Source organism: Oncorhynchus nerka, unplaced genomic scaffold (genome assembly GCF_034236695.1).
Source record: "Oncorhynchus nerka isolate Pitt River unplaced genomic scaffold, Oner_Uvic_2.0 unplaced_scaffold_1065, whole genome shotgun sequence".
Lineage (NCBI taxonomy): Eukaryota > Metazoa > Chordata > Actinopteri > Salmoniformes > Salmonidae > Oncorhynchus > Oncorhynchus nerka.
In genome coordinates this window covers 37,501-62,214 of record NW_027040255.1, presented here as the reverse complement: position 1 = coordinate 62,214, position 24,714 = coordinate 37,501, and the positions used below count along the sequence as shown (strand labels likewise).

The 24,714-nt window shown below is 43.6% G+C and overlaps 3 protein-coding genes across 4 annotated transcripts in view; 2 read left to right on the top strand and 1 right to left on the bottom strand.

Moving 5' to 3' along the window:
• The first annotated feature begins 1,074 nt into the window (after positions 1-1,074).
• LOC115119257 (ATPase GET3-like) lies at positions 1,075-8,119 on the top strand. Its single transcript, XM_065016281.1, has 7 exons — positions 1,075-1,248; positions 1,972-2,119; positions 2,536-2,684; positions 4,738-4,888; positions 5,517-5,624; positions 5,876-6,073; positions 6,170-8,119. Exons 1-7 carry the CDS (start codon positions 1,106-1,108, stop codon positions 6,296-6,298), a joined length of 1,026 nt encoding a protein of 341 aa, XP_064872353.1. The 5' UTR covers positions 1,075-1,105; the 3' UTR covers positions 6,299-8,119.
• A 2,018-nt stretch (positions 8,120-10,137) lies between these two features.
• Positions 10,138-19,873, top strand: LOC135570180 (bestrophin-2-like). Its single transcript, XM_065016280.1, has 9 exons — positions 10,138-10,304; positions 10,420-10,514; positions 10,637-10,870; positions 11,258-11,412; positions 11,589-11,666; positions 11,846-11,998; positions 12,171-12,251; positions 18,299-18,453; positions 18,682-19,873. The coding sequence occupies exons 1-9, from the start codon at positions 10,153-10,155 to the stop codon at positions 19,553-19,555; spliced, it is 1,977 nt and encodes a 658-aa protein (XP_064872352.1). The 5' UTR covers positions 10,138-10,152; the 3' UTR covers positions 19,556-19,873.
• A 122-nt stretch (positions 19,874-19,995) lies between these two features.
• LOC115119265 (protein Hook homolog 2-like) overlaps positions 19,996-24,714 on the bottom strand; it is a 10,565-nt gene continuing 5,846 nt past the window's right edge. Inside the window, exons 1-4 of one of the 2 annotated variants that reach the window (XM_029648035.2) lie at positions 22,085-22,391; positions 20,858-20,921; positions 20,647-20,718; positions 19,996-20,419 (exon numbers count right to left, since the gene is read on the bottom strand). In XM_029648035.2, the coding sequence (XP_029503895.1) occupies positions 20,267-20,419; positions 20,647-20,718; positions 20,858-20,914 (282 nt within the window). In that variant the 5' untranslated portion in view covers positions 20,915-20,921; positions 22,085-22,391 and the 3' untranslated portion in view covers positions 19,996-20,266. Of the gene's footprint in view, positions 20,420-20,646; positions 20,719-20,857; positions 20,922-22,084; positions 22,392-24,714 lie in introns of those variants that run through there. The other variant, XR_010463451.1, reaches the window with a different exon arrangement.

Here is a 24,714-nt window from a genome sequence, read left to right as displayed (position 1 = left end):
CCTGTTGTCTATTCCATTTGCACAACAGCATGTGAAATTTATTGTCAATCAGTGTTGCTTCCTAAGTGGACAGTTTGATTTCACAGAAGTGTGATTGACTTGGAGTTACATTGTGTTGTTTAAGTGTTCCCTTTATTTTTTTGAGCAGTGTATTTGGGTGTGAGAGATTGTAGTGCCGAAGATCTACAGGAAGTTTTGAGAGAAGGGGTTCCATCCTCCCAGGCTGACGGTCTGGTTTAGGATCATTTAGGGCCAAAGTAGTGGGATGAGGTGGTGGATTTGGGGGGATAGTGTATAGGTGCAGTGTTAGATGGTGGTGCAATTCAAGATTTTCCTAATCACCTTTTCTTTATTTTAGGACCAATGTGTAATCCGCATTGTGAAAGGCAGGTAGCCTAAAGGTTCGAGTGTTGTGACAGTTACCGAAAGGTCGCTGGTTCGAAAACCCAATCCGACAATGTGAAATATTTCTATGTGACCTTGAGCAAGGTACAGCCCACACATGGCCCCAATATGCAACACAGCATCTAGTCTATTTAAAATTCAGAAGATTTTAAAAATATAAATATATTAAAACATTTCATTATTTTCATTATTATTCCATGTTTATGTATTTTATGTCTTTTGAATTTGAAAGACATACCGGCTCATTTTCCTCGAAGCCCACACATGGCCCATGTTTTCCCTTTGAGGACCCCAGCCAAATAATGGTAATTCAATGCAACAAAAAAAGCTAACAATTTAGAATGGGTTGAAGATGGACCAGCCTATCAAGCATTTGTCAGAACTCTCCCATGACCAGTCAGCTGTTTATGTCTTATAATGTGTCCTCTTACTGTTATTTCTGATGTGGAATAAAAACAACAATTCCTAATAGATGGGCCTTCTGTGTCTTTATTGCTCAATATCTATCCATTGTTTTATTGTTTATTAGAAATTGAGTGTTTTTCATTTGGTTTTTGATTAGATTGTTTGCTGAAAATATGTTTACATTTTGATCGCTAAACTATTTATCCTTGGTATAGCCCAAAAGAGGGTCGCTTTTTTTTTACCCAGCTGTTTTTTATTATTTGGTACATCCCATTTGCTGACCTGTACACACAAGATGGCAGCTTCGTTGGAAGAAGAATTTGAAGATGCGCCCGATGTGGAGCCTTTAGAACCAACATTGAAAAACATTATAGAGCAGAAATCTCTGAAATGGATATTTGTTGGAGGCAAAGGTGGCGTTGGCAAAACAACATGCAGGTAGGTCGATGCAAAATAGTGCTTTGTCACTATTAGCTAACGTCACTAGCCAAATGAATGGCCTAGCCAAGTATAGATATCTAGCGTAGCTTGTTCAAAACCGCTAGCCCGACGTTCAATTCATGTTTCTTTATTGACAGTAATGTACCATCAGCGTAGCTCTTATTTCAGTGGGAAACACAGTGAGCTAACGTTAGCTAGTTATATGGTTAGCTAAAATGACAATAATAGCTAGCAACTGTAGCTAACTAGTTAGCTAGCTGTCAAATTCATAAGACTGTCATTACTTACTACGTTAGCTAGCAAACCAGCGAGTTTTAAACAGTTCTGAACAATCTTTTACATTAACAGCAAGCATCAGGTTAGCAAACTCGGCTATCTAACGTTATCTAGCTAACTAGTTTTAGCTAGACACTTACCATCAACTCAACATGGACCATCACTTTCAAACACCAATTTCAACGTTCGGTGGTTAAATTTGTCAGTTTCATGTGAAGCTGATTTTTATTTAATTGAGAAGACATCATGTTTCTAATGTAGTAACGTATACATACGTAAACAATTTCTAACTGAAGGGTTGAAAAAGATAACTGTCTGTCTTGTTTGTCTGTGCTCATGTGTCTGTCTATCAGTGTTCATGTCTATGGTCATAATTGTCTGTGCGTGCTCATGACATTTCTGTCTATGTGTGCTAATGTTTCCGTCTGTCCTTTGCCCCCACAGCTGCAGTCTGGCTGTACAGCTGGCTGCGGTGCGTGACAGCGTGCTCATCATCTCCACTGACCCGGCACACAACATCTCAGATGCCTTTGACCAGAAGTTCTCAAAGGTGCCCACAAAAGTCCAGGGCTACGAGAACCTCTTCGCTATGGTATGTTAGCATTAGACCCAGTCTCTTTGCCCCAGTTTTTTTCTGTCTACACTACAGACAACTACAGATGTCGCTTTCTGCAGTATGCACTCTCTTACTAGGTTTTGAGAATGAGTAGAGGCAAAGAGCTGGTTTGTCAGACTACCTCCTCACCGTCAATATATTCATAGAAGTCGACTTAGGAGAGCTTATGTTGACTTGAGGGTGACATTCAGCAAGCTTTGTTTGGAGAATGACACCGGCAAGACTGTAAACTCTTGATTCACACAATAGTTTGTTTCACACACAATCTAGCCATCAGTATAAAAAAAAGTCCTGCAAGCAAAGTCTGTTTTTCCCTAAGATGGAGATTTTCTCTTTCCTCCTGTGTCTTGCCCTGACCTCTGCTCTGTCTGTCTGTGTGTGTGCCCCTGCAGGAGATTGATCCCAGCCTGGGTGTGGCGGAGCTCCCAGATGAGTTCTTTGAAGAGGATAACATGCTGAGTATGGGCAAGAAGATGATGCAGGAGGCCATGAGTGCCTTCCCCGGCATCGACGAGGCCATGAGCTACGCAGAGGTCATGAGGTACGGAGACGCACACACAGAGGTCATGAAGTCAACACTTAATGGCTCCACATAGTTACACATTGTGTTTTTAAAAGTTCTTTAAATTCAGTGAATCATTGGTTATGTTCAGTTTCTGTGCTATAATGCACCATATTCATGGATGATAGTGTTGCTGTTGTTCTGTACTTGTGGTGGTAGAAATTAGTTGGGCTGCTGTTATTGGGTTTTATTGTCACCCGAATCAAATTCATACGTCTGGGTTAGCTTAACCCTTTTCCTACAATTTCCACGGCCATAATTTAAAAATCCATCTGTTTAAATTAGATGTTTTTTTTGCATGGGTCTCAATCCACCGCATCCGCCGATATTGCCCCTCCGCACTTGCGGTGAAAGGTGGCAGAGCTAGAGCGGTGTTTGTCAGACCATTAGACATCCCGAAAATCGGTCTTCTCACGAATATGTCTGTAGTGTACGAACGGCTTGGCCTACAAACTGAGAGTCTCACGAACACGATGGTGTTCTCCATTTTGCTCTACGACCCCCACAAGTATCACGGGACTCCTCTGAAGTCGTTACTGCCTCTTCTGCCTGTAGCGTCCAAACAGTTTGGGCTACACACTAATATGACCACAAACACATACATGTCTCTATGACACTCACAAGACTCGTATGAAGGTCTCCTGTACAGGATTTTTAAAATAGTTTATTTCCTAAAATAAGAATAGATCTCTCTTATATCTCTCAGATATAGGATGGACATTTCAGAACAAACTTCCTTAGTATAGTCAAAAAAACATGTTCCAAGTAATGGATCTGTTATTCAATGCGTTTAATAGCAGTAATGCCAAATTCAATGTTTCATCAATAATGCCAAATTCAATGTTTCATCAATAATGCCAAATTCAATGTTTCATCAATAATGCCAAATTCAATGTTTCATCAATAATGCCAAATTCAATGTTTCATCAATAATGCCAAATTCAATGTTTCATCAATAATGCCAAATTTAATGTTTCATCAATAATGCCAAATTCAATGTTTCATCAATAATGCCAAATTTAATGTTTCATCAATAATGCCAAATTTAATGTTTCATCAATAATGCCAAATTTAATGTTTCATCAATAATGCCAAATTCATTTATATATACATTTATTATATATATATATATATATACATTAAAAAAATTGATACCTTAAGGCAGTGTTTCCTAAATCAAATTTTCTTGGTCACATACACATGGTTAGCAGATGCTAATGCGAGTGTAGCGAAATGCTTGTGCTTCTAGTTCCGACAGTGCAGTAATATCTAACAAGTAATCTAACAAATTCACAACAACTACCTTATACACACAAGTGTAAAGGGATGAATAAGAGTATGTACATACAAATATATGGATGGCCGTGTGGCATAGGCAAGATGCAGTAGATGGTATAGTGCACAGTATATACATGAGATGAGTAATGTAGGGTATGTAATCATTATATAAAGTGGCATTGTTTAAAGTGACTAGTGATACATTTTATTACATCCAATTATTAAAGTGGCTAGAGATTTGAGTCAGTATGTTGGCAGCAGCAACTCAATGTTAGTGATGGCTGTTTAACAGTTTGATGGCCTTGAGATTGAAAAACAGCTTCTGTCTCTCGACCCCCGCTTTGATGCACTAGTTTAGTTTCTGGGGAGATTCTGCTAAGCTAAAATAGATTTGTTTTAAGATGGTCACACCAAGGATCATTTAGCTATTTGAATTTTAAGACCCGTTAAGGCAGGGTTTTCCAAACTGTTTTGTTTTTTACTCTAACATTACACAGATGATTCAAAGCTTGATGATTAGTTGATTATTTTAATCAGTTGTGTAGTTCTAGGGCAAGTCACAAAACAGTTTGGGAAACCCTGCCTTAATAAGGGGTCTTAATATTCATAATCAAATAGCTAAATCATCTTAAAACAAATCTATATATTAGTAGAACCCCCCCCCCCCCCCCAGCTTAGAAACTAGAGGGTTAATAAGGTTATATTGACTAACTCCACAGTGTTCCTCAGTCATACTCTTTTCCTCTCCGTTCAGGTTAGTGAAAGGCATGAACTTCTCTGTGGTGGTGTTTGACACTGCCCCCACTGGCCACACGCTACGTCTGCTCAACTTCCCCACCATAGTGGAGAGAGGCCTGGGACGACTCATGCAGATCAAGAACCAGATCAGTCCCTTCATCTCACAGGTAAGGTCTACTAACCCTAAACCAGATCAGCCTCTTCATCTCACAGGTAAGGTCTACTAACCCTAAACCAGATCAGCCTCTTCATCTCACAGGTAAGGTCTACTAGCCCTAAACCAGATCAGTCCCTTCATCTCACAGGTAAGGTCTACTAGCCCTAAACCAGATCAGCCCCTTCATCTCACAGGTAAGGTCTACTAGCCCTAAACCAGATCAGCCCCTTAATCTCACAGGTAAGGTCTACTAGCCCTAAACCAGATCAGCCTCTTCATCTCACAGGTAAGGCCTACTAGCCCTAAACCAGATCAGCCCCTTCATCTCACAGGTAAGGCCTACTAGCCCTAAACCAGATCAGCCCCTTCATCTCACAGGTAAGGTCTACTAGCCCTAAACCAGATCAGCCCCTTCATCTCACAGGTAAGGCCTACTAGCCCTAAACCAGATCAGCCCCTTCATCTCACAGGTAAGGTCTACTGACTGTTGATTTATTTCTGTGTTAAGCATTAAGCTCTAGTTGCTCTGTTTTTATTGACCAGAGTTGCTATCTGAGTCGGTAGCATCAGTTCTCTTATTGTTGCCACTTGTGCATGATCCTTCTCTCTAGTTCTCGCTCACTCTTTCTCCCCCGTAGATGTGTAACATGCTGGGTCTGGGAGACATGAACGCAGACCAGCTGGCCTCTAAGCTGGAGGAGACCCTACCAGTCATTCGCTCTGTCAGTGAGCAGTTCAAAGACCCTGTAAGTCAGACCAACACCGACCCATTTAGAAACATCAATATCCTTAACAATGCTTTACCGAACATCTTCGCTCTAGGAAAACATGTGTATATACACCTGCATTATGTAAATTTGATTGATAACCACTCTACTTCACTATGTGGAGTTATTTGAGTAGTGTGTGTTAATTACAGTTTTTGGAGTCCGTATAGTGACTATGTCTCTACTTGTGTTTGACGCCTCTCTCCGCTCCTCCCCACACTCCCTCATAGGAACAAACAACGTTTATCTGTGTGTGCATCGCCGAGTTCCTGTCCTTGTACGAGACGGAGCGCCTGATCCAGGAGCTGGCCAAGTGTCGCATCGACACACACAACATTATCGTCAACCAGCTGGTGTTCCCCGACTCAGACCGGCCATGCAAGATGTGCGAGGCCCGCCACAAGATCCAGTCCAAGTACCTGGACCAGGTAAAGCACGGTATAAGTAGTCTTCATGTTGTCAATAGTCTGTCACCACGTGCTCTGCCCCTACAATGATGTCCTAACCTTTATTCTCTGTCCCAGATGGAGGATCTATATGAAGATTTCCACATAATCAAGTTACCACTGCTGCCCCACGAGGTACGGGGGTCCGAAAAAGTCAACACCTTCTCAATGCAACTCCTGGAGCCCTACATCCCCCCTACCAAGTGATTGACCTCTGACTCCCAGTCGCAGTCTGAACTCACCATCTCCGTCCCCCTTGACCCCAACATTACAGCAACCCAGCAAGAACATCCCCATCCTCTTCAGGAACCTAAACCACTACAGCAAAAACGACTCACACAGGGGGCGGACAACACAGAACACCAGGACACACAACCACCTGCTCCTGTTGTAGGCCTACAGTCTAAAAGCGAAAGGAGGATCCATATGTGATTTCTCTCTCCTCTCACTTTTCTCTATCATTCTATCTATACCATTCTCTCCATCATATCTCACCAGGGAAAAGATGAACTATTCCTAAAGAATGTAACTTTTCCCAGAGGAACACTCGAGCCCCCCCCCCCCTCTTCCTGCCTCCCTCATCCTATTTTTCCTTCCATATTCCAGCCTCAGTAATGTACAAGTGAAACTATCCTTAATGGCTGAGTTTGGTGTCTGGTGCCGCTGCTGTGTTTTTCAGTATAAAACAGCTTTGAGACGATCGACTGCATCTTTGGTTTTTACCATGTGATTTAATTTATCTGTTTGGTTTGCATCTGAAATGGCACCCTATTCCCTGTATAGTGCATTATTGCCATACATTTTGACCAGGGCCCTGGTCAAAAGTAGTGCACTCTATATATAGGGAATAGGGTGCCATTTTGGATGCACATTCTGACTTCTTAATGCCCTCCATTGTGGGAATGGAGAATAATATGAATGGTGGGAAAGTTTAGTCTGTTATGGATGAAGGTGGGTGTGTGTGATGCAGGGTGAAGACTTATGACCCCAGGGTGAATAGTCACTATGAAGAGGGATATAGGCCTAGAGGGAAGGGTTTTCAGATCATGTTATATTTCTGTCCCACCAATCCCATCAGTCCACTGACCAGCCTTAGAAGGGCATTTGAATACTTGAGTAATAATAGCATGGACATACTTAACTACATTATTTGACCAAAATGTTGTTCTCACGCACCACGTGTTTATGGTGTAAATAGCATGTCCCCAACTACATTTAGTTCAGTTCTTGGATAAAGAAATTATATTTATTGATCGCTGAGCAGTGTCATTCATCTATAATCTACAGTATCAGATGGCTACTTGTAATTATTTTATGCCAATTTCATTGTTTTCCCTACTCTAGGAGGCCACTGAAGCAGTCTTTGTGTAAAGCTTTTAAAGTGCTACTTTTCTCTAGCCTGGTTGAACCAGACTGAATGCTGCACTCACCATTGAGTACAGTGTTCAGTCTGGGTAGGGGGGACTTAGTCTGGTTAAACAAATCTCTCTTTCTTCCTGGTCAAAAGTAGTGCATTATATAGGGAACGGTGTGCTGTTTCAGACACACCCTGTCTGTTGTGTAGAGGGCTCTCTATTCGGGTACACAGCGTGATGCTAGTTGGCTACTTGGCTTAATGAATGCCTTACTGCATTATAATATACAATTAATTACTGAATGTTGATTGGTCCCCTGTTGAAAGGTTGGTTCATTATTTAGATCCTATTTAGACATCATTCAGTGTGGGATTTTTGTGTTGCCTGCATTTTTGCATTAGTGCACAATTTGCACAGCTTCTTTGTGATCCACAGGCAAAATGTCCCACTAGTTGTCAATTTGACTTGTCATCAAGATAGTCACACACCAGAAGTGGTCATTATACTACCAACTACAGCCCCATAATCTCTGCAGCAGCAACACAAGTCTTTTGGAAGGGTTCTTTTTGATTTGATTTTGTCCATGCAATGTTAGTAATGCTTCAAGTTATGCATATCCCTCCCAGGCAATTGTTAAACTTACTAAATAAAAAACAAACATGTCTAATTCGCAGGGAGATTTTTGGTTGTGTTTTTATTAACGCAGCTTTCATAACCAAATAATGTTACGGACGCAGGCGACTCCAAGACGCAGCCGGGACACGCATGGATGGTCTGCGGTACAACATGCCTTGTTGAACAACAGATTCGTCTTGACAGGTCCTGACTTTGTGGGTGACTTCTACGCTCAGAACCTGCAAACAACAAGCCTCCTGTTGAGCTGACACAGTGTTTTGTAGAATTAATTCAAATTTGTCAATGGACTGGAAAAAAATATATATATATAATTCACCATAACCTATTTCTAATATATGCACAATTTTAATAAATATTACCATACTGTTACATGGTTTAGTCATTTTTTATCAGTGGCAGTCTGACTATTTCCTGTTTTCCAATACTTTTTTTCTTCTAGTTTTTACGCCCATTTTTGACATTGTGTAGCGCTCCGCAGGCTGTCGCTTGTGGTCCATCACCGATTTAAAATGCACTGTGCAGAAAAGCTCGCTCTCCCAGTAGGGGGCATACTAACGAGCTTCGTCTCCCTCCAATTTTCGGGATTTGCCCCGGGGCGCTCGAACCACTGAACGCACTGCTGAGGCTCCAGCATCCAAGGATTACCCTCAACTGCTGCCTTCTTTTACTGTATGATGTATCGGCTGAATGGGTTACCAACGATGGACGTAGAATGGTTAGTAGAGAATATTAAAGTTGTACAGATGTATTAGGCTATGGAATATGTAAGGGCTTTGATCGTGCGCAGCAATAATGCTAAGCGCGGAGATTGTTGATTAACCTGAACCTGCAAACACCCCAAAGATCCACTCACTGCACAACAGTAGACTAGAGGTAATACCATTTGTTGCATATCTGTCCTAAATTTGTCCATCGAACTAGGTGTTTTCATGGACTTTTACGCAAAGTCTAAATGTGTTGTGCTCTGGTCGGGTGTAGGTGGATGGGAAGGGAAGGGAAAGCTCTGGACACAACTCTGCAGTTGTCGGCTTAATGCTGTCGTCTGGACTCTCATACATAAGTATATTTGTCTCTCCTCGTCACGCTTTGAGCAAACTCGCAAAAACAAAAAAATGCATTGTACAAAATGTGCATGTTAATATTTTCAAAATACTTAAATTTCATTTTAGAAACATTGTACACCAATACACTAATTTGCTAATAAGTGCTAAATATGTATTTGAGTGTACTATTGCACTACTATACCCGAGGCATACTAATGAGGTAACAACGCCATTCCTGACATGACCGGACAGGTAACAAAATGAACGATAGCTAAATTAAATACAAAAACGTCACATTTCACAACATACCTGCATGGAATGGATACAAATGCAAGACAAACGTTAATGCTGCCGTCTGGACTGTCGTACATAAGTATATTTGCCTGACAAAAGACAGTGCAGAATTCCCGTGAGAAAATCGTCAGAAAACTCACGCTGTCTGTACCTGAAAGAGAGCCTCTCCCGCACCCAAAGCTAACGGTAACTTGCAAATTTGCAATCAAAGTTGCTCTCGAAAATGATCCCCATTCACGCTAATATATATTCCTACTAACAGTAGTGCAACAACACTAAATCAATGATGATATAATTGTTGCTTGTTTTTTTGTGTGCATTTGTGAACACTTGCTAACATGTGCATTCAAAATAAACAGTAACACATACCTCTCCTCATCACGCTTTGACCAAACTGAGGCGTAAAAGCATGGTTCTCGTAGATGACATCACAACATCAACACAATTTAGAAAATAAATACAATGAAATAGTTCACTCTTGAAAGTATTGTAATACATCTGAAAATAACCATAAATTAATATATAATAAAAAATATGTGGGATTTTCGGTGAAATACATAAAGTATGTTTTACACTTGTTACATAAACAAAACTGTATAGGTATGATTTGTGGATGGTTAGACATGGGTTTTCTTTCCATTTCCCTTGATTAATAGAAACAAAACCAACAAAATATATGTTTTCCGAGATATACTATTTTTTTTATATGATAGAATAACTGATAGATGACATCATGACGGTCACCTACACCGCGCAAGTTGCCAATGCGCGCTTCTGCGGGTTCTCCAAACTGCTCCTAGCCTGGAGGGGAAGCATCTACAAGGTCTTATGGAAGGAGTTCCTTGCTTTCTTCACCATGTACACTGCCATCAGTGTCACTTACAGGTATGAGAGCCTTTGGCTACCAAGTTTACATCATTATTTGAACGTTCCATTACTATTTGAAGATTTCAGTTTGTTTTAATTGGTGCACATTATTATGTCACTTTTACCTCTTAAGATTCTTCCTCTTTGATGACCAGAAGAGGTATTTTGAAAAACTGGCAATTTACTGCAACCACTATGCCAGTCTCATCCCCATGTCTTTTGTGCTAGGTGGGCAATATTACTAAATAATTAACACAGATTCTATTAGAATATTATTATATTCTAATATTCTTCTATTCTATAAGAAAATACCACCATTCATTACAGAACCATTTGCTGATGTTTTCCAGGTTTTTACGTGACACTGGTGGTGAACCGCTGGTGGAATCAGTACACCCGCATTCCATTACCTGACCGCCTGATGTGCGTGCTCTCCGGCGGCCTGCAGGGTGTGGACGAGCGCGGGCGGCTGCTGCGACGCACCATGATGCGCTATGCAAGTCTGTCCGCGTTACTGATTTTGCGCTCGGTCAGCACCGCGGTGTTCAAACGCTTCCCGACCATTGACCACGTCGTGGAAGCAGGTAAATGTGTCATTCAGATGCAGCTAAGATATTGCCTTTGAGGAGATATTGCACTTTCCAGATTTTGCCTTCAAGGTAAAATTGCACTTTGCAGATTTTCAGAATTCAAACACAAGAAAGTAGCCTACAATGTACATCTGGATACACCATACCACTTGCAGTTTTGTCCCACATCCTGTGTCTTCCAAACACATACCTATAGTTTATGTAGCGGTCTAGCGGAGGTGAGTCGGACTCACGCTCTGGTGATGAGGTAGCCCTGCCTGCAACTTTAATCAGTGTCACCCTCGGTCTAATTTCCTCTTGGCCTAATTAAGACATTGGGTTTCAAAGCAGTACATGGGGGTTCCGACCCCACCTGTGACAGATACACTCCCCTCTCCTCAGGGTTCATGACCAGGGAGGAGCGGAAGAAGTTTGAGAGCCTCAAGTCCCCCTATAACAAGTACTGGATTCCCTGTGTGTGGTTCACTAACCTGGCCGCCCTGGCCCGCTGTGAGGGCAGGATTAAGGACGACAGCACCCTCAAACTAGTGCTGGAGGTAGTCTACAATACAACACACATAAAGCGACATAGTGATAAACCACATTATGTCAATAGTTATATGACATGAATAAGCTGTACCCGACTTGCATACTGACTGAACCTTACACAAAAACAACACATACAACAAAAACAATAACTTACCTTTGTGTGCTTGTCTGTTTATGTCGGCAGGAGCTCAATCATTTCAGAGGGAACTGCAGTATGCTTTTCCATTACGACATGATCAGTGTTCCCCTGGTCTACACTCAGGTTTGTGTGTGTGTGTGTGTGTGTATGTGTGTGTGTGTGTGTATGTGTATGTGTGTGTGTGTGTATGTGTGTGTGTGTGTATGTGCATGTAGGTGATTGTATGTGCAATCATTGTAGAATTTTCTCTGTTGGCATCACTCATTCGGTGTCCTATGTTCTCGTCTCCACCATCCCTATAGGTGGTGACTCTGGCCGTGTACAGTTTTTTCTTTGTGTGTCTGATAGGACGTCAGTTCCTGGACCCCACACAGGGCTACCTGGGTCATGACCTGGACCTGTACGTCCCCATCTTCACTCTGCTACAGTTCTTCTTCTACGCTGGCTGGCTCAAGGTCAGTGGAATTCATTGTTGTGTTCTCTAGATAGCAAATGGAAGAAAACCAGACTGAAACAGGGAGAGGCTACCAAAAACAAAACTTTTTTTTCCTTCTCCGTTGCAAAATGTTTTAAAACATTTCCCTTGCGTGCCCCAACGAACATGACCATTTTAAAAATGTTTTTCAGGTAGCAGAGCAGTTGATAAACCCATTTGGAGAGGACGATGATGACTTTGAGACCAACTGGCTGATAGACAGGAACTTCCAGGTTTCTATTGAATCACATGTATTGCTATCCTTCTCACAACCCCCCCCATTGTTATCTTAGATATAATATATGCATGTATATGGTAATACTTCATATATGTGATATTATAAATATACCACATGCAACCCGTAATAAGACAAAGCAATTAGCCCATTAAATTAATTAAATGGCTCCATAATATAGATCGCAATATGTAAGACCATGGTTAAACCATGTGCTATCAAGTATTATGCGTTTAGCTGACTAAGATCAAGGAATGGTCAAAAAGCAAATATCAAAGCAAGTATAATTTAATTTCAAAGGGGCGGCAGGGTAGCCTAGCGGTTAGAGCGTTGGACTAGTAACCGGAAGGTTCAAATCCCCGAGCTGACAGGGTACAAATCTGTCCTTCTGCCCCTGAACAGCCAGTTAACCCACCCTAGGCCGTCATTGAAAATAAGAATTTGTTCTTAACTGACTTGCCTAGTTAAATAAAGGTAAAAATTTAAATAAAAAAAATAAAAAATTAATGGTTTCACATACAAGGCATAACGATTAAGCTACAAGGCAATACTGACATTAACAAAGCATTAGTCTAGGCATAACGATTAAGCTACAAGGCAATACTGACATTAACAAAGCTTTAGTCTAGGCATAAAGATGAAGCTACAAGGCAATACTGACATTAACAAAGCATTAGTCTAGGCATAAAGATTAAGCTACAAGGCAATACTGACATTAACAAAGCATTAGTCTAGGCATAAAGATTAAGCTACAAGGCAATACTGACATTATCAAAGCATTAGTCTAGGCATAAAGATTAAGCTACAAGGCAATACTGACATTAACAAAGCATTAGTCTAGGCATAAAGATTAAGCTACAAGGCAATACTGACATTATCAAAGCATTAGTCTAGGCATAAAGATTAAGCTACAAGGCAATACTGACATTAACAAAGCATTAGTCTAGGCATAAAGATCTTGTGGTGTAAAAAGTACCCCCTTGTCATACTTGAGTAAAAGTAAAGATACCTTCATAGAGAATGACTCAAGTAAAAGTGAGAGTCACCCTTGTAAAATACTACTTGAGTAAAAGTCTAAAAGTATAAATCATTTAAAAATTCCTTATATTATGCAAACCAGACAGCACCATTTTCTTGTTTGTTTTTTAATTTATGGTGGCCCACTCCGACATAATTTATAAACGAAGCGTGTGTGTTTAGTAAGTCCACCAGATGGCAGTAGAGATGACCAGGGATGTTCTCTTGATAAGTGTGTGAATTGCACCATTTTCCTGTCCTGCTAAGGAGCATTCACTATTTTTGGGAGTCAGGGAGAATGTATGGAGTAAAAAAAGTATATACTTTTCTTTAGGAATGTAGTGAAGTAAAAGTAAAATTAGTCAAAAAATATAAATAGTAAAGAAAGTACCGATACCCCCAAAACTACTTACAGTTTTTCTCAGTCGCTTTGGTGCATTTTTCACATCATCCCTAACATGTGCAAAATAATAAGTGCATTTCTCAGAACAATTTGTACAAATTGCAATATACAATAGATATGTTTCTAAAGCTAGTCAGTCACTAAAAATCCTTAGTACATCTCTCAAAAGTAAATATTCATGCCATTGATCATGTCAGTGTCATCAGAATGATAAGTCATTGAGTCATTGTTCACGAACAAGGACGTCAAAATGTTTAGGCATGTTGTCAATGTAACTGTGATATCTCAAAGTACTGTACAGAAACTCAGCCTAAAACCCCAAACAGCAAGCAATGCAGGTGTAGAAGCACGGTGGCTAGGAAAAACTCCCTAGAAAGGCAAAAACCTAGGAAGAAACCTAGAGAGGAACCAGGCTATGAGGGGTGGCCAGTCCTCTTCTGGCTGTGCCGGGTAGAGAGGAACCAGGCTATGAGGGGTGGCCAGTCCTCTTCTGGCTGTACTGGGTAGAGAGGAACCAGGCTATGAGGGGTGGCCAGTCCTCTTCTGGCTGTGCCGGGGGGAGAGGAACCAGGCTATGAGGGGTGGCCAGTCCTCTTCTGGCTGTGCTGGGTAGAGAGGAACCAGGCTATGAGGGGTGGCCAGTCCTCTTCTGGCTGTGCCGGGGGGAGAGGAACCAGGCTATGAGGGGTGGCCAGTCCTCTTCTGGCTGTGCCGGGGAGAGGAACCAGGCTATGAGGGGTGGCCAGTCCTCTTCTGGCTGTGCCGGGTGGAGCCTATGTCCTCTTCTGCCTCTTCCTCTGTTTTGCCACCATGCATCCCTTGCTCCTCTTCTTCCTCCTCCTCTTGGCTGTTGACCCTGTTCATTTCCTGGTCCATCCATTATTGGAAAATTGCAACTCTGTGTTTTTGGTCTGTCTATATATTGCCAATTGATTCTTCATGAGATGCACCTTTGAGAAATTTAGACAACTGGTTGATTGTTGGTTGAACTAACACTTTACATTCCTTCATGAGTGAGGGTCAATTTCACCTGCACGATTCATCAATTCACGTTTTTGTACAAAAGGTCTAATAGAAATGTGTAAAACTATGCTTGACAGTTTATGACAAATAGTTCAACAATTTTGCATGTAATGGCTTATGCAAGGAACTAATGCCTAGATGTTTTGAGGGGTAAGACTATTCAACAGAGAACCATCTACTACATTTTGATCAAAATGACATGAGCAATTGATAATGTGGAAAAAAGCTGACACATGTACATTATCAATTGCAATTTGCTCAAAAGGAATAAGAAATTGCTTTAATGATGTGCACAAGTGACTAGATGATTTGGAATTTGTACAAGTAGTTTCAAGAATTGCACTTTTGATCTAAGAAATGCACCGAAGCGACTGAGAAAAACTGTAAGTAGTACTTCATAATATTCCTGAGAGGACCATAAAACACCTTTGCACAGAGTAATTTAGAGTTCACCCTCCTGCTAAGGAGCATTCACTACTTTATACAAGTTACCACAGAGATCATCCACTGAACAAAAATATGAACGCAACATGCAACAATTTTAAAGATTTTACTGAGTTACAGTTCATTAGAGGAAATCCATCAATTGAAATAAATTCATTAGGACCTGATCTATGGATTTCACATGACTGGAATACAGATGTGCATCTGTTGGTCACAGACACCTTAAAAAAGGTAGGGATGTGGATCAGAAAGCCAGTCAGTATCTGGTGGGACCACCATTTACCTCATGCAGCACGACACATCTCCTTCTCATAGAGTTGATCAGGCTGTTGATTGTGGCCTGTGGAATGTTGTTCCACTCGTCTTCAATGGCTGTGCAAAGTTGCTGGGTATTGGTGGGACCTGACACACGCTGTCGTACATGTCGATCCAGTGCATCCCAAGAATGCTCAATAGATGACATTTCTGGTGAGTATGCAGGCCATGGAAGAACTGGGGCATTTTCAGCTTCCGGGTATTGTGTACAGATCCTTGTGAAATGGGGCCGTGCGTTATTATGCTGAAACATGAGGTGATGGCGGCGGATGAAGGGTACGACCCTCAGGATCTCGTCACGGTATCTCTGTGCATTCAAATTACCATCAATAAAATGCAATTGTGTTCATTGTCCGTAGCTTATGCCTGCCCATACTATAACCCCACCGCAACCATGGGGCACTCTGTTCACAACGTTGACATCAGCAAACCGTTCGCCCACACAACGCTGCCCGGTACAGTTGAAACCGGGATTAATCCGTGAAGAGCACACTTCTCCAGCGCGCCAGTGGCCATCGATGGTGGGCATTTTCCCACTGACGTTGTCTACGACGCCGTACCCTGGTGAGGATGACGAGCGCGCAGATGAGCTCCCCTGAGATGGTTTCTGACAGTTTGTGCAGAAACGGGGCGAATGGAATGGCATCAAACACATGGAAACCATGTTTGATGTATTTAATACCATTCCACCTATTCCGCTCCAGCCACAGCCACCACGAGCCCGTCCTCCCCGATTAAGATGCCACCAAACTCCTGTGGTGCAAACCCACAGTTTCATCAGCTATCTGGGGGGCTGGTCTCAGACAATCGCACAGGTGAAAAAGCCGGATGTGGAGGTCCTGGGCTGGCATGGTTACACGTGATCTACGGTTTTGAGGCCGGTTGGACGTACTGCCAAATTCTCTTAAACGACTTTGGAGTTTACTTATTGTAGAGAAATGATCATTAAATTCTCTGGCAACAGCTCTGGTGGACATTCCTGCAGTCAGCATGCCAATTGCGTCTCCCTCAAAAAAGTATTTAGTCAGCCATCAATTGTGCAAGTTCACCCACTAAAAAATATGAGAGGCCTGTAGTTTTCATTATAGGTACACTTCAACTATGACAGACAAAATGAGAGAAAAAAATCCAGAAAATCACATTGTAGGATTTTGAATGAATTTATTTGCAAATTATGGTGGAAAATAAGTATTTGGTCAATAAGAAAAGTATCTCAATACTTGTTTTGGGGCTGTTGCTGGGCAACACAGACTTTCAACTCCCTCCAAAGATTTTCTATGGGGTTGAGATCTGGAGACTGGCTAGGCCACTCCAGGACCTTGAAATGCTTCTTACGAAGCCACTCCTTCGTTGCCCGGGCGGTGTGTTTGGGATCATTGTCATGCTGAAAGACCCAGCCACGTTTCATCTTCAATGCCCTTGCTGATGGAAGGAGGTTTTCACTCAAAATCTCACGATACATGGCCCCATTCATTCTTTCCTTTATACGGATCAGTCGTCCTGGTCCCTTTGCAGAAAAACAGCCCCAAAGCATGATGTTTCCACCCCCATGCTTCACAGTAGGTATGGTGTTCTTTGGATGCAACTCAGCATTCTTTGTCCTCCAAACACAACGAGTTGAGTTTTTACCAAAAAGTTATATTTTGGTTTCATCTGACCATATGACATTCTCCCAATCTTCTTCTGGATCATCCAAATGCTCTCTAGCAAACTTCAGACGGGCCTGGACATGTACTGGCTTAAGCAGGGGGACACGTCTGGCACTGCAGGATTTGAGTCCCTGGTGGCTTTGTTACTTTGGTCCCAGCTCTCTGCAGGTCATTCACTAGGTCCCCCCGTGTGGCTCTGGGATTTTTGCTCAACGTTCTTGTGATCATCTTCACCCCACAGGGTGAGATCTTGCGTGGAGCCCCAGATCGAGGGAGATTATCAGTGGTCTTGTATGTCTTCCATTTCCTAATAATTGCTCCCACAGTTGATTTCTTCAAACCAAGCTGCTTACCTATTGCAGGTTCAGTCTTCCCAGCCTGGTGCAGGTCTACAATTTTGTTTCTGGTGTCCTTTGAAAGCTCTTTGGTCTTGGCCATAGTGGAGTTTGGAGTGTGACTGTTTGAGGTTGTGGACAGGTGTCTTTTATACTGATAAAAAGTTCAAACAGGTGCCATTAATACAGGTAACGAGTGGAGGACAGAGGAGCCTCTTAAAGAAGAAGTTACAGGTCTGTGAGAGCCAGAAATCTTGCTTGTTTGTAGGTGACCAAATACTTATTTTCCACCATAATTTGCAAATAAATAAATAAAAAATCCTGCAATGTGATTTTCTGGGGTTTTTTCTTCTCATTTTGTCTGTCATAGTTGAAGTGTACCTATGATAAAAAATTACAGGCCTCTCTCATCTTTTTAAGTGGGAGAACTTGCACAATTGGTGGCTGACTAAATACTTTTTTTTCCCCACTGTACATACATATTGCCTCAGAGTCTTGAAGGTACACGTTTCAGATAGATACCAGACATGGATACTACATCTTTATTTTATAGTAGTCAGTCCTCTGGATACTGTAACAGAGAGATACATTTTGGCCCCTCAGAGGGGAAGGGATGGCAAGTCCTTGAGCATTGTCCTTTGTGCTTTCCTTGTGTTACTGGCCATTTGCTATGCAGCTCCAGGTGACAGAGAGCACATAAATTAGGGCCGAGCCCACACTTGTACATGAGTGGGATAAGTACTTTTGAAACACTCAAAGTGAGAGAAAAACATGGTGGGGTGAAAGGAAACTTCAACAGAAGAGTTTCTTGGAACTTCCCTCATCTGAAACTGAAGAGGTTGAGTGTGTGTTTCCTCAGGTCTCCATGATGGCAGTCGATGAGATGTATGGGGATCTTCCCATCATGGAAAGAGACCGATATTGGAACGACTCTAACCCTCGTCCTCCCTACACTGCAGCAACTCTATTCAGGCTGCGCAAACCCTCCTTCCAGGGCTCCACCTTCGACATGGCGTGAGTCTCTATTCTATTTTTTTATTTTATTTTTGGGGCAAATGCAATACATTTCTACAATACACCTCAAATATGTGTTCACCTTGTTGCAAGCAAGGATATTCCATATGTGTGTCTTACAAGTCCAGAGATGATTAGTTGTATGTTTGTAACCTTGCTAACACTTCTGTATGGCCCTAAGGGCATTATTCAAGTTGTAGTGATTTGAGTTGAGTCTGTCCCCTCCAGGATTCCCAAAGAGGAGATGCACTTCGCTCCCCTGGCGGATATCACTGAGAACGTGGAGTCTCAGCGTGGGGGTCACCACCCCAACATGGCCCTGTTCAACTGGCTCCTCTTCACTGCCCCGTCCCCCACGGGACTCATTGGAGGGGCGCTGCGCCGCACCTCCGCCCAGCTCCAAAGGTTCCGCCGTCGCTCCGGGATGTACCCGCCCTCGTTCAGCGATGAAGAGGGTGAGGACGAGGATGATGAAGGTGGGAAGACTTTGTGGCCGTCTGGGGGCTCGCTGCCGTCTGTTTTGGGTCAGGATACTCAGAGTACCATATGTAGGTGTGGAGGGGTGTTTAATGCTAGGACCCCCCTCATGGAGGTACAGTTTGGGGTTGGGGTGGAGAGATGTGGGGATGCCCTTCAAAGCCAGGAAGAGATTATGGAAGAAGAAGAGGATGAGGGGAAGGGGGCAGAGAAAGAGAAGATGGAGGAAGGGAACACTGAGGTGACAGGAGATATTCAAAGCCGCATGCCACTGCTCCCATCACCCCTCCAGCCTTCCAGAGACCGAGGCCAAACATTCATCAGACAACTCCAGGATAAGACACCCAGACCAGCCTCGACAACCCCCTCCAGCCCCCTAGCCCCCAGAATCATCCACCCCCGTTCCACAGCTTGCTCCACCCAAGACCTTTTCATCTCTGAACCAATCACAGAGCAGAGCACAGTGATCCCCGCCATTCCCAAGCCGCCCATTGGTGGAGCCAAGATGTCTTTCCTCACTGTGCCGTCCTACAGCGCCCCAAAGCGTCATAGGAGCGTCAGCATGGGGTCAGAGTCCCCATCGGCTCCTAAACGACAAACTGCACCCTGTTCTAGCCAAAATTAGTGCACTACTTAGGGAATAGGATGCCATTTCAGAACCGGACTATGAGTAAGGAGAACATACACACTTCTGTCCAACTGGGACCAACACATTACACTGAAAAGCTAGGTCATATGTCACTGTAGTATGTTCATGAGAAATCACTGGTCTATAGATCATGTGCATGAAGTTCATCCTACTGAACAATCTACCCAGATGCTGCAAGGTTGAGCTGCAGCTTTCACTGTGTTCACCAATCTTACACTGTACATTTACTTTAGATGAATGATTTTTCACCTTGTTACGTTGTTATGAATTATAATGAGGTAAATAAAAAGAAAAGACTAATCGTTCTTGCCATAGTTCCATTTTTGTTGCTATGAGACACAATAGTTTGGGATGACAGCAGATATGAGACAATACAGTCAAATTAAATCTGGAGAAAATGAGCGCTATACTGTAAGTCATGTTGATATTTTATTCCAAGCGCAAAAATCCATTGGCAACACATTGTAATAGTGATGGTCCTTTACTGTCCTATCTATACCTTAGACTTTTAAATTCAAACTGAGATGGACAAAAAACGAACACCAATACCATTTGACCAGCAGGTGGCGCCAATGTTACATAAAATATATATTTTTAACATCCAAGATTTTTTTAAACAGCCAGTGTCAATCCCACCCTCCCCAACAGAGGGACCTCTCCCTCCATCTCTCCCTCCATCTCTCCCTCCTATCTGGGCTGTAGCTTGGGAGAGAGCCCCATGCCTCTCCTGCTCCTGGCCTGGGTGGACTGCCTCTGCTGGGCCAGGAAGGACTGGGCTTGGCCTGGAGGCCTGTAAGAGCCCTCAGACAGCCTCAGCTCCTGCTGCTGGAGAGTCACACACTGGAGGGGATGCATAAAAACGAATTTCTCATTCAAACAGTAGAGTCCGCTCAGGAGTGACATACACATGGTTTAACAATAACATTCAGTTCTCACTTTTCCAACTTTCTGCATTTGAAATGAGACCTTATACCCTATATAGTGGACTCGTTTTGGGGTAATGCACTATATAGGGAATAGGTTACTATTTAGGACATAAACAATAGTATACATTCTCACACACTCACCATACTATACCAGTCTGTAATAGTGAGCTTTTCCTCTTGGTCTTGTCTGGACATGATCCTCTCATGTGAGTCCTGTAACATCAACAGATAGAGTAACATCAAAACATTTTTTAGAGGCTATATAATTAAGAGCATTGGGTGGTGCATTAAAGATTTGCCACAGATGATGGCGTATGACAAACATGGTTCTGACATCAGGCCAAACACTCACTTCTTTGACAGCTGTCATGATGACATCACAGGAAATAGTCTCCTCTTCAGTCATCATCTTCTAACTGTATCACAACGATGCCCATAAAACATCAGCACTCCAACCAAACCACCAAAACAGGGCCACTGACTGACCACTAGCCTAACAGCAACATCTAGCCTGAGAAATTGGATCACATTAATAGTAAAATCAAATTGTATTTGTCACATACCCTCGTAAAACTGACTATCCGACCGATCCTCGACTTCGGCGATGTCATTTACAAAATAGCTTCCAATAGTCTACTCAGTAAACTGGATGCAGTCTATCACAGTGCCATCCATTTTGTCACCAAAGCCCCTTATACCACCCACCACTGCGACCTGTATGCTCTAGTCGGCTGGCCCTCGTGACATATTCGTAGCGAGGGCCAGCTAGGTAAAGCTCCGCTTAATCTCAGCTCACTGGTCACGATAACAACACCACCTGTAGCACGCTCTCCAGCAGGTATATCTCACTGGTCATCCCCAAAGCCAACACCTCCTTTGGCCGGCTTTCCTTCCAGTTCTCTGCTGCCAGTGACTGGAACGAATTGCAAAAATCGCTGAAGCTGGAGACTTATATTTCCCTCACTAACTTTAAACATCAGCTATCTGACCAGCTAACCGATTGCTGCAGCTGTACACAGCCCATCAGTAAATAGCCCATTCAATCTACCTACCTCATCCCCATAGTGTTTTTATTTACTTTTCTGCTCTTTTGCACACCAGTATTACTACTTTCACAACATCTGCTCATCTATCACTCCAGTGTTAATTTGCTAAACTGTAATTACTTCGCTACTATGGCCTATTTATTGCCTTACCTCTTCACAACGTTTGAACACACTGTATATAGACTTTCTTTTTTTTCCTACTGTGTTATTGACTGTACGCTTGTTTGTTCCATGTGTAACTCTGTGTTGTTTGTGTCGCACTGCTTTGCTTCATCTTGGCCAGGTCGCAGTTGTAAATGAGAACTCGTTCTCAACTAGCCTACCTGGTTCAATAAAAATAAATAAATAAATGTTATTGTAGGTGTACCAAAATGCCTGTGTTCCTAGGCTCCAACAATCAGCAACCCTGATCTAAACACTGATCAACACACCGACCTAACAGCTTGCAAGTCACTGACCAGCCTCTCCCTTCAACCAAACTACTTTCTAGCCTAAATATAACCACAACGCCAAACACTAATAAACACACCAACCTTACATCCATCCAGCCAGGCGCTGCCCCTCTCTGCTCTCTCTTCAGCCCGGTCTCATCCACATGGGGGGCGGGGAGAGGCCCTGGCTGGTTTTGTTCAGAGTGAGAGACAATGGAGAGCTAGGCTTTAGTAGTCTGGCTCTTCCCTGTGGCCACAGATGCTTTACTGCTGATCAGGGCACATTCAGACGGTCACATGGGGGGCGGGGAGAGGCCCTGGCTGGTTTTGTTCAGAGTGAGAGACAATGGAGAGCTAGGCTTTAGTAGTCTGGCTCTTCCCTGTGGCCACAGATGCTTTACTGCTGATCAGGGCACATTCAGACGGTCACATGGGGGGGAGGCCCTGGCTGGTTTTGTTCAGAGTGAGAGACAATGGAGAGCTAGGCTTTAGTAGTCTGGCTCTTCCCTGTGGCCACAGATGCTTTACTGCTGATCAGGGCACATTCAGACGGTCACATGGGGGGCGGGGAGAGGCCCTGGCTGGTTTTGTTCAGAGTGAGAGACAATGGAGAGCTAGGCTTTAGTAGTCTGGCTCTTCCCTGTGGCCACAGATGCTTTACTGCTGATCAGGGCACATTCAGACGGTCACATGGGGGGCGGGGAGAGGCCCTGGCTGGTTTTGTTCAGAGTGAGAGACAATGGAGAGCTAGGCTTTAGTAGTCTGACTCTTCCCTGTGGCCACAGATGCTTTACTGCTGATCAGGGCACATTCAGACGGTCACAGGGGGGATTTGTAGGTAAGCACCAGAAAGCAAGCATCCTGTTTAGATGGTGTACTTGTACATCCGGCTGTCTCATGCTACAGAAACAGGCGGTAGGCTCCTGCTGTATGGGCCTTACTTGTCCAAGACTTACTTACCACAAAGCAATGCTGGGTAAAATATACAATCAAGTAACAGGTAATGATTCTTGTATTCTTGTACTATTTACTATATGAATGAATGAAATATGGCCATGTCAAAAATCACCAGAAATGTATAGGGAAATCTCTCAGGGATGGCAAACAAAGCCAAGGATTTGTTGATGGTAAGAAGTCTGTAGGCTGGCTACCCTGTCCCTAATCTCTCGTGGACAGACTACTTAACATTATTGAGGACGTGGTCAAATGACTCAATATTTTAGTTCCTAGGTCAACCTAGATTACCCTGTGCCCATGACAGAGTGTGCAGATCAGTCAGGTCCTTGGCGTGAAAAAGGGACCCCTCTGTTTGAATCGTTTATGCAACGTCCCCAACATGACCTAAAGAGCCGCAGTTTACGTCCATATACATCAGCTTCCCCCGTCGGAATTCAACGTCATTAGGTTCATTGTTGACGTACATAAAGAAGGTCGACGACATCCGATCCTCGTTTGCTAAGTCAAACGACACCGCTGGTTCTGCTCACACTGCCCTACCCTGTGCTCTGACCTCTTTCTCCCCTCTCTCTCCAGATGAAATCTCGCGTCTTGTGACGGCCGGCCGCCCTACAACCTGCCCGCTTGACCCTATCCCCTCCTCTCTTCTCCAGACCATTTCCGGAGACCTCCTCCCTTACCTCACCTCGCTCATCAACTCATCCCTGACCGCTGGCTACGTCCCTTCCGTCTTCAAGAGAGCGAGAGTTGCACCCCTTCTGAAAAAACCTACACTCGATCCCTCCGATGTCAACAACTACAGACCAGTATCCCTTCTTTCTTTTCTCTCCAAAACTCTTGAACGTGCCGTCCTTGGCCAGCTCTCCCGCTATCTCTCTCAGAATGACCTTCTTGATCCAAATCAGTCAGGTTTCAAGACTAGTCATTCAACTGAGACTGCTCTTCTCTGTATCACGGAGGCGCTCCGCACTGCTAAAGCTAACTCTCTCTCCTCTGCTCTCATCCTTCTAGACCTATCGGCTGCCTTCGATACTGTGAACCATCAGATCCTCCTCTCCACCCTCTCCGAGTTGGGCATCTCCGGCGCGGCCCACGCTTGGATTGCGTCCTACCTGACAGGTCGCTCCTACCAGGTGGCGTGGCGAGAATCCGTCTCCACACCACGTGCTCTCACCACTGGTGTCCCCCAGGGCTCTGTTCTAGGCCCTCTCCTATTCTCGCTATACACCAAGTCACTTGGCTCTGTCATAACCTCACATGGTCTCTCCTATCATTGCTATGCAGACGACACACAATTAATCTTCTCCTTTCCCCCTTCTGATGACCAGGTGGCGAATCGCATCTCTGCATGTCTGGCAGACATATCCGTGTGGATGACGGATCACCACCTCAAGCTGAACCTCGGCAAGACGGAGCTGCTCTTCCTCCCGGGGAAGGACTGCCCGTTCCATGATCTCGCCATCACGGTTGACAACTCCATTGTGTCCTCCTCCCAGAGCGCTAAGAACCTTGGCGTGATCCTGGACAACACCCTGTCGTTCTCAACTAACATCAAGGCGGTGGCCCGTTCCTGTAGGTTCATGCTCTACAACATCCGCAGAGTACGACCCTGCCTCACACAGGAAGCGGCGCAGGTCCTAATCCAGGCACTTGTCATCTCCCGTCTGGATTACTGCAACTCGCTGTTGGCTGGGCTCCCTGCCTGTGCCATTAAACCCCTACAACTCATCCAGAACGCCGCAGCCCGTCTGGTGTTCAACCTTCCCAAGTTCTCT

Excerpts from the sequence above, each read along its gene's own strand:
- LOC115119257 (XM_065016281.1), top strand. The coding sequence starts at position 1,106 with ATGGCAGCTTCGTTGGAAGAAGAATTTGAAGATGCGCCCGATGTGGAG. Across the intron at positions 2,120-2,535 it reads ACGAGAACCTCTTCGCTATG|GAGATTGATCCCAGCCTGGG; the intron begins GTATGTTAGCAT and ends GTGCCCCTGCAG. Across the intron at positions 4,889-5,516 it reads TCAGTCCCTTCATCTCACAG|ATGTGTAACATGCTGGGTCT; the intron begins GTAAGGTCTACT and ends TCTCCCCCGTAG.
- LOC135570180 (XM_065016280.1), top strand. The coding sequence starts at position 10,153 with ATGACGGTCACCTACACCGCGCAAGTTGCCAATGCGCGCTTCTGCGGG. Across the intron at positions 10,871-11,257 it reads TGACCACGTCGTGGAAGCAG|GGTTCATGACCAGGGAGGAG; the intron begins GTAAATGTGTCA and ends CCCTCTCCTCAG. Across the intron at positions 11,413-11,588 it reads CCCTCAAACTAGTGCTGGAG|GAGCTCAATCATTTCAGAGG; the intron begins GTAGTCTACAAT and ends TTATGTCGGCAG.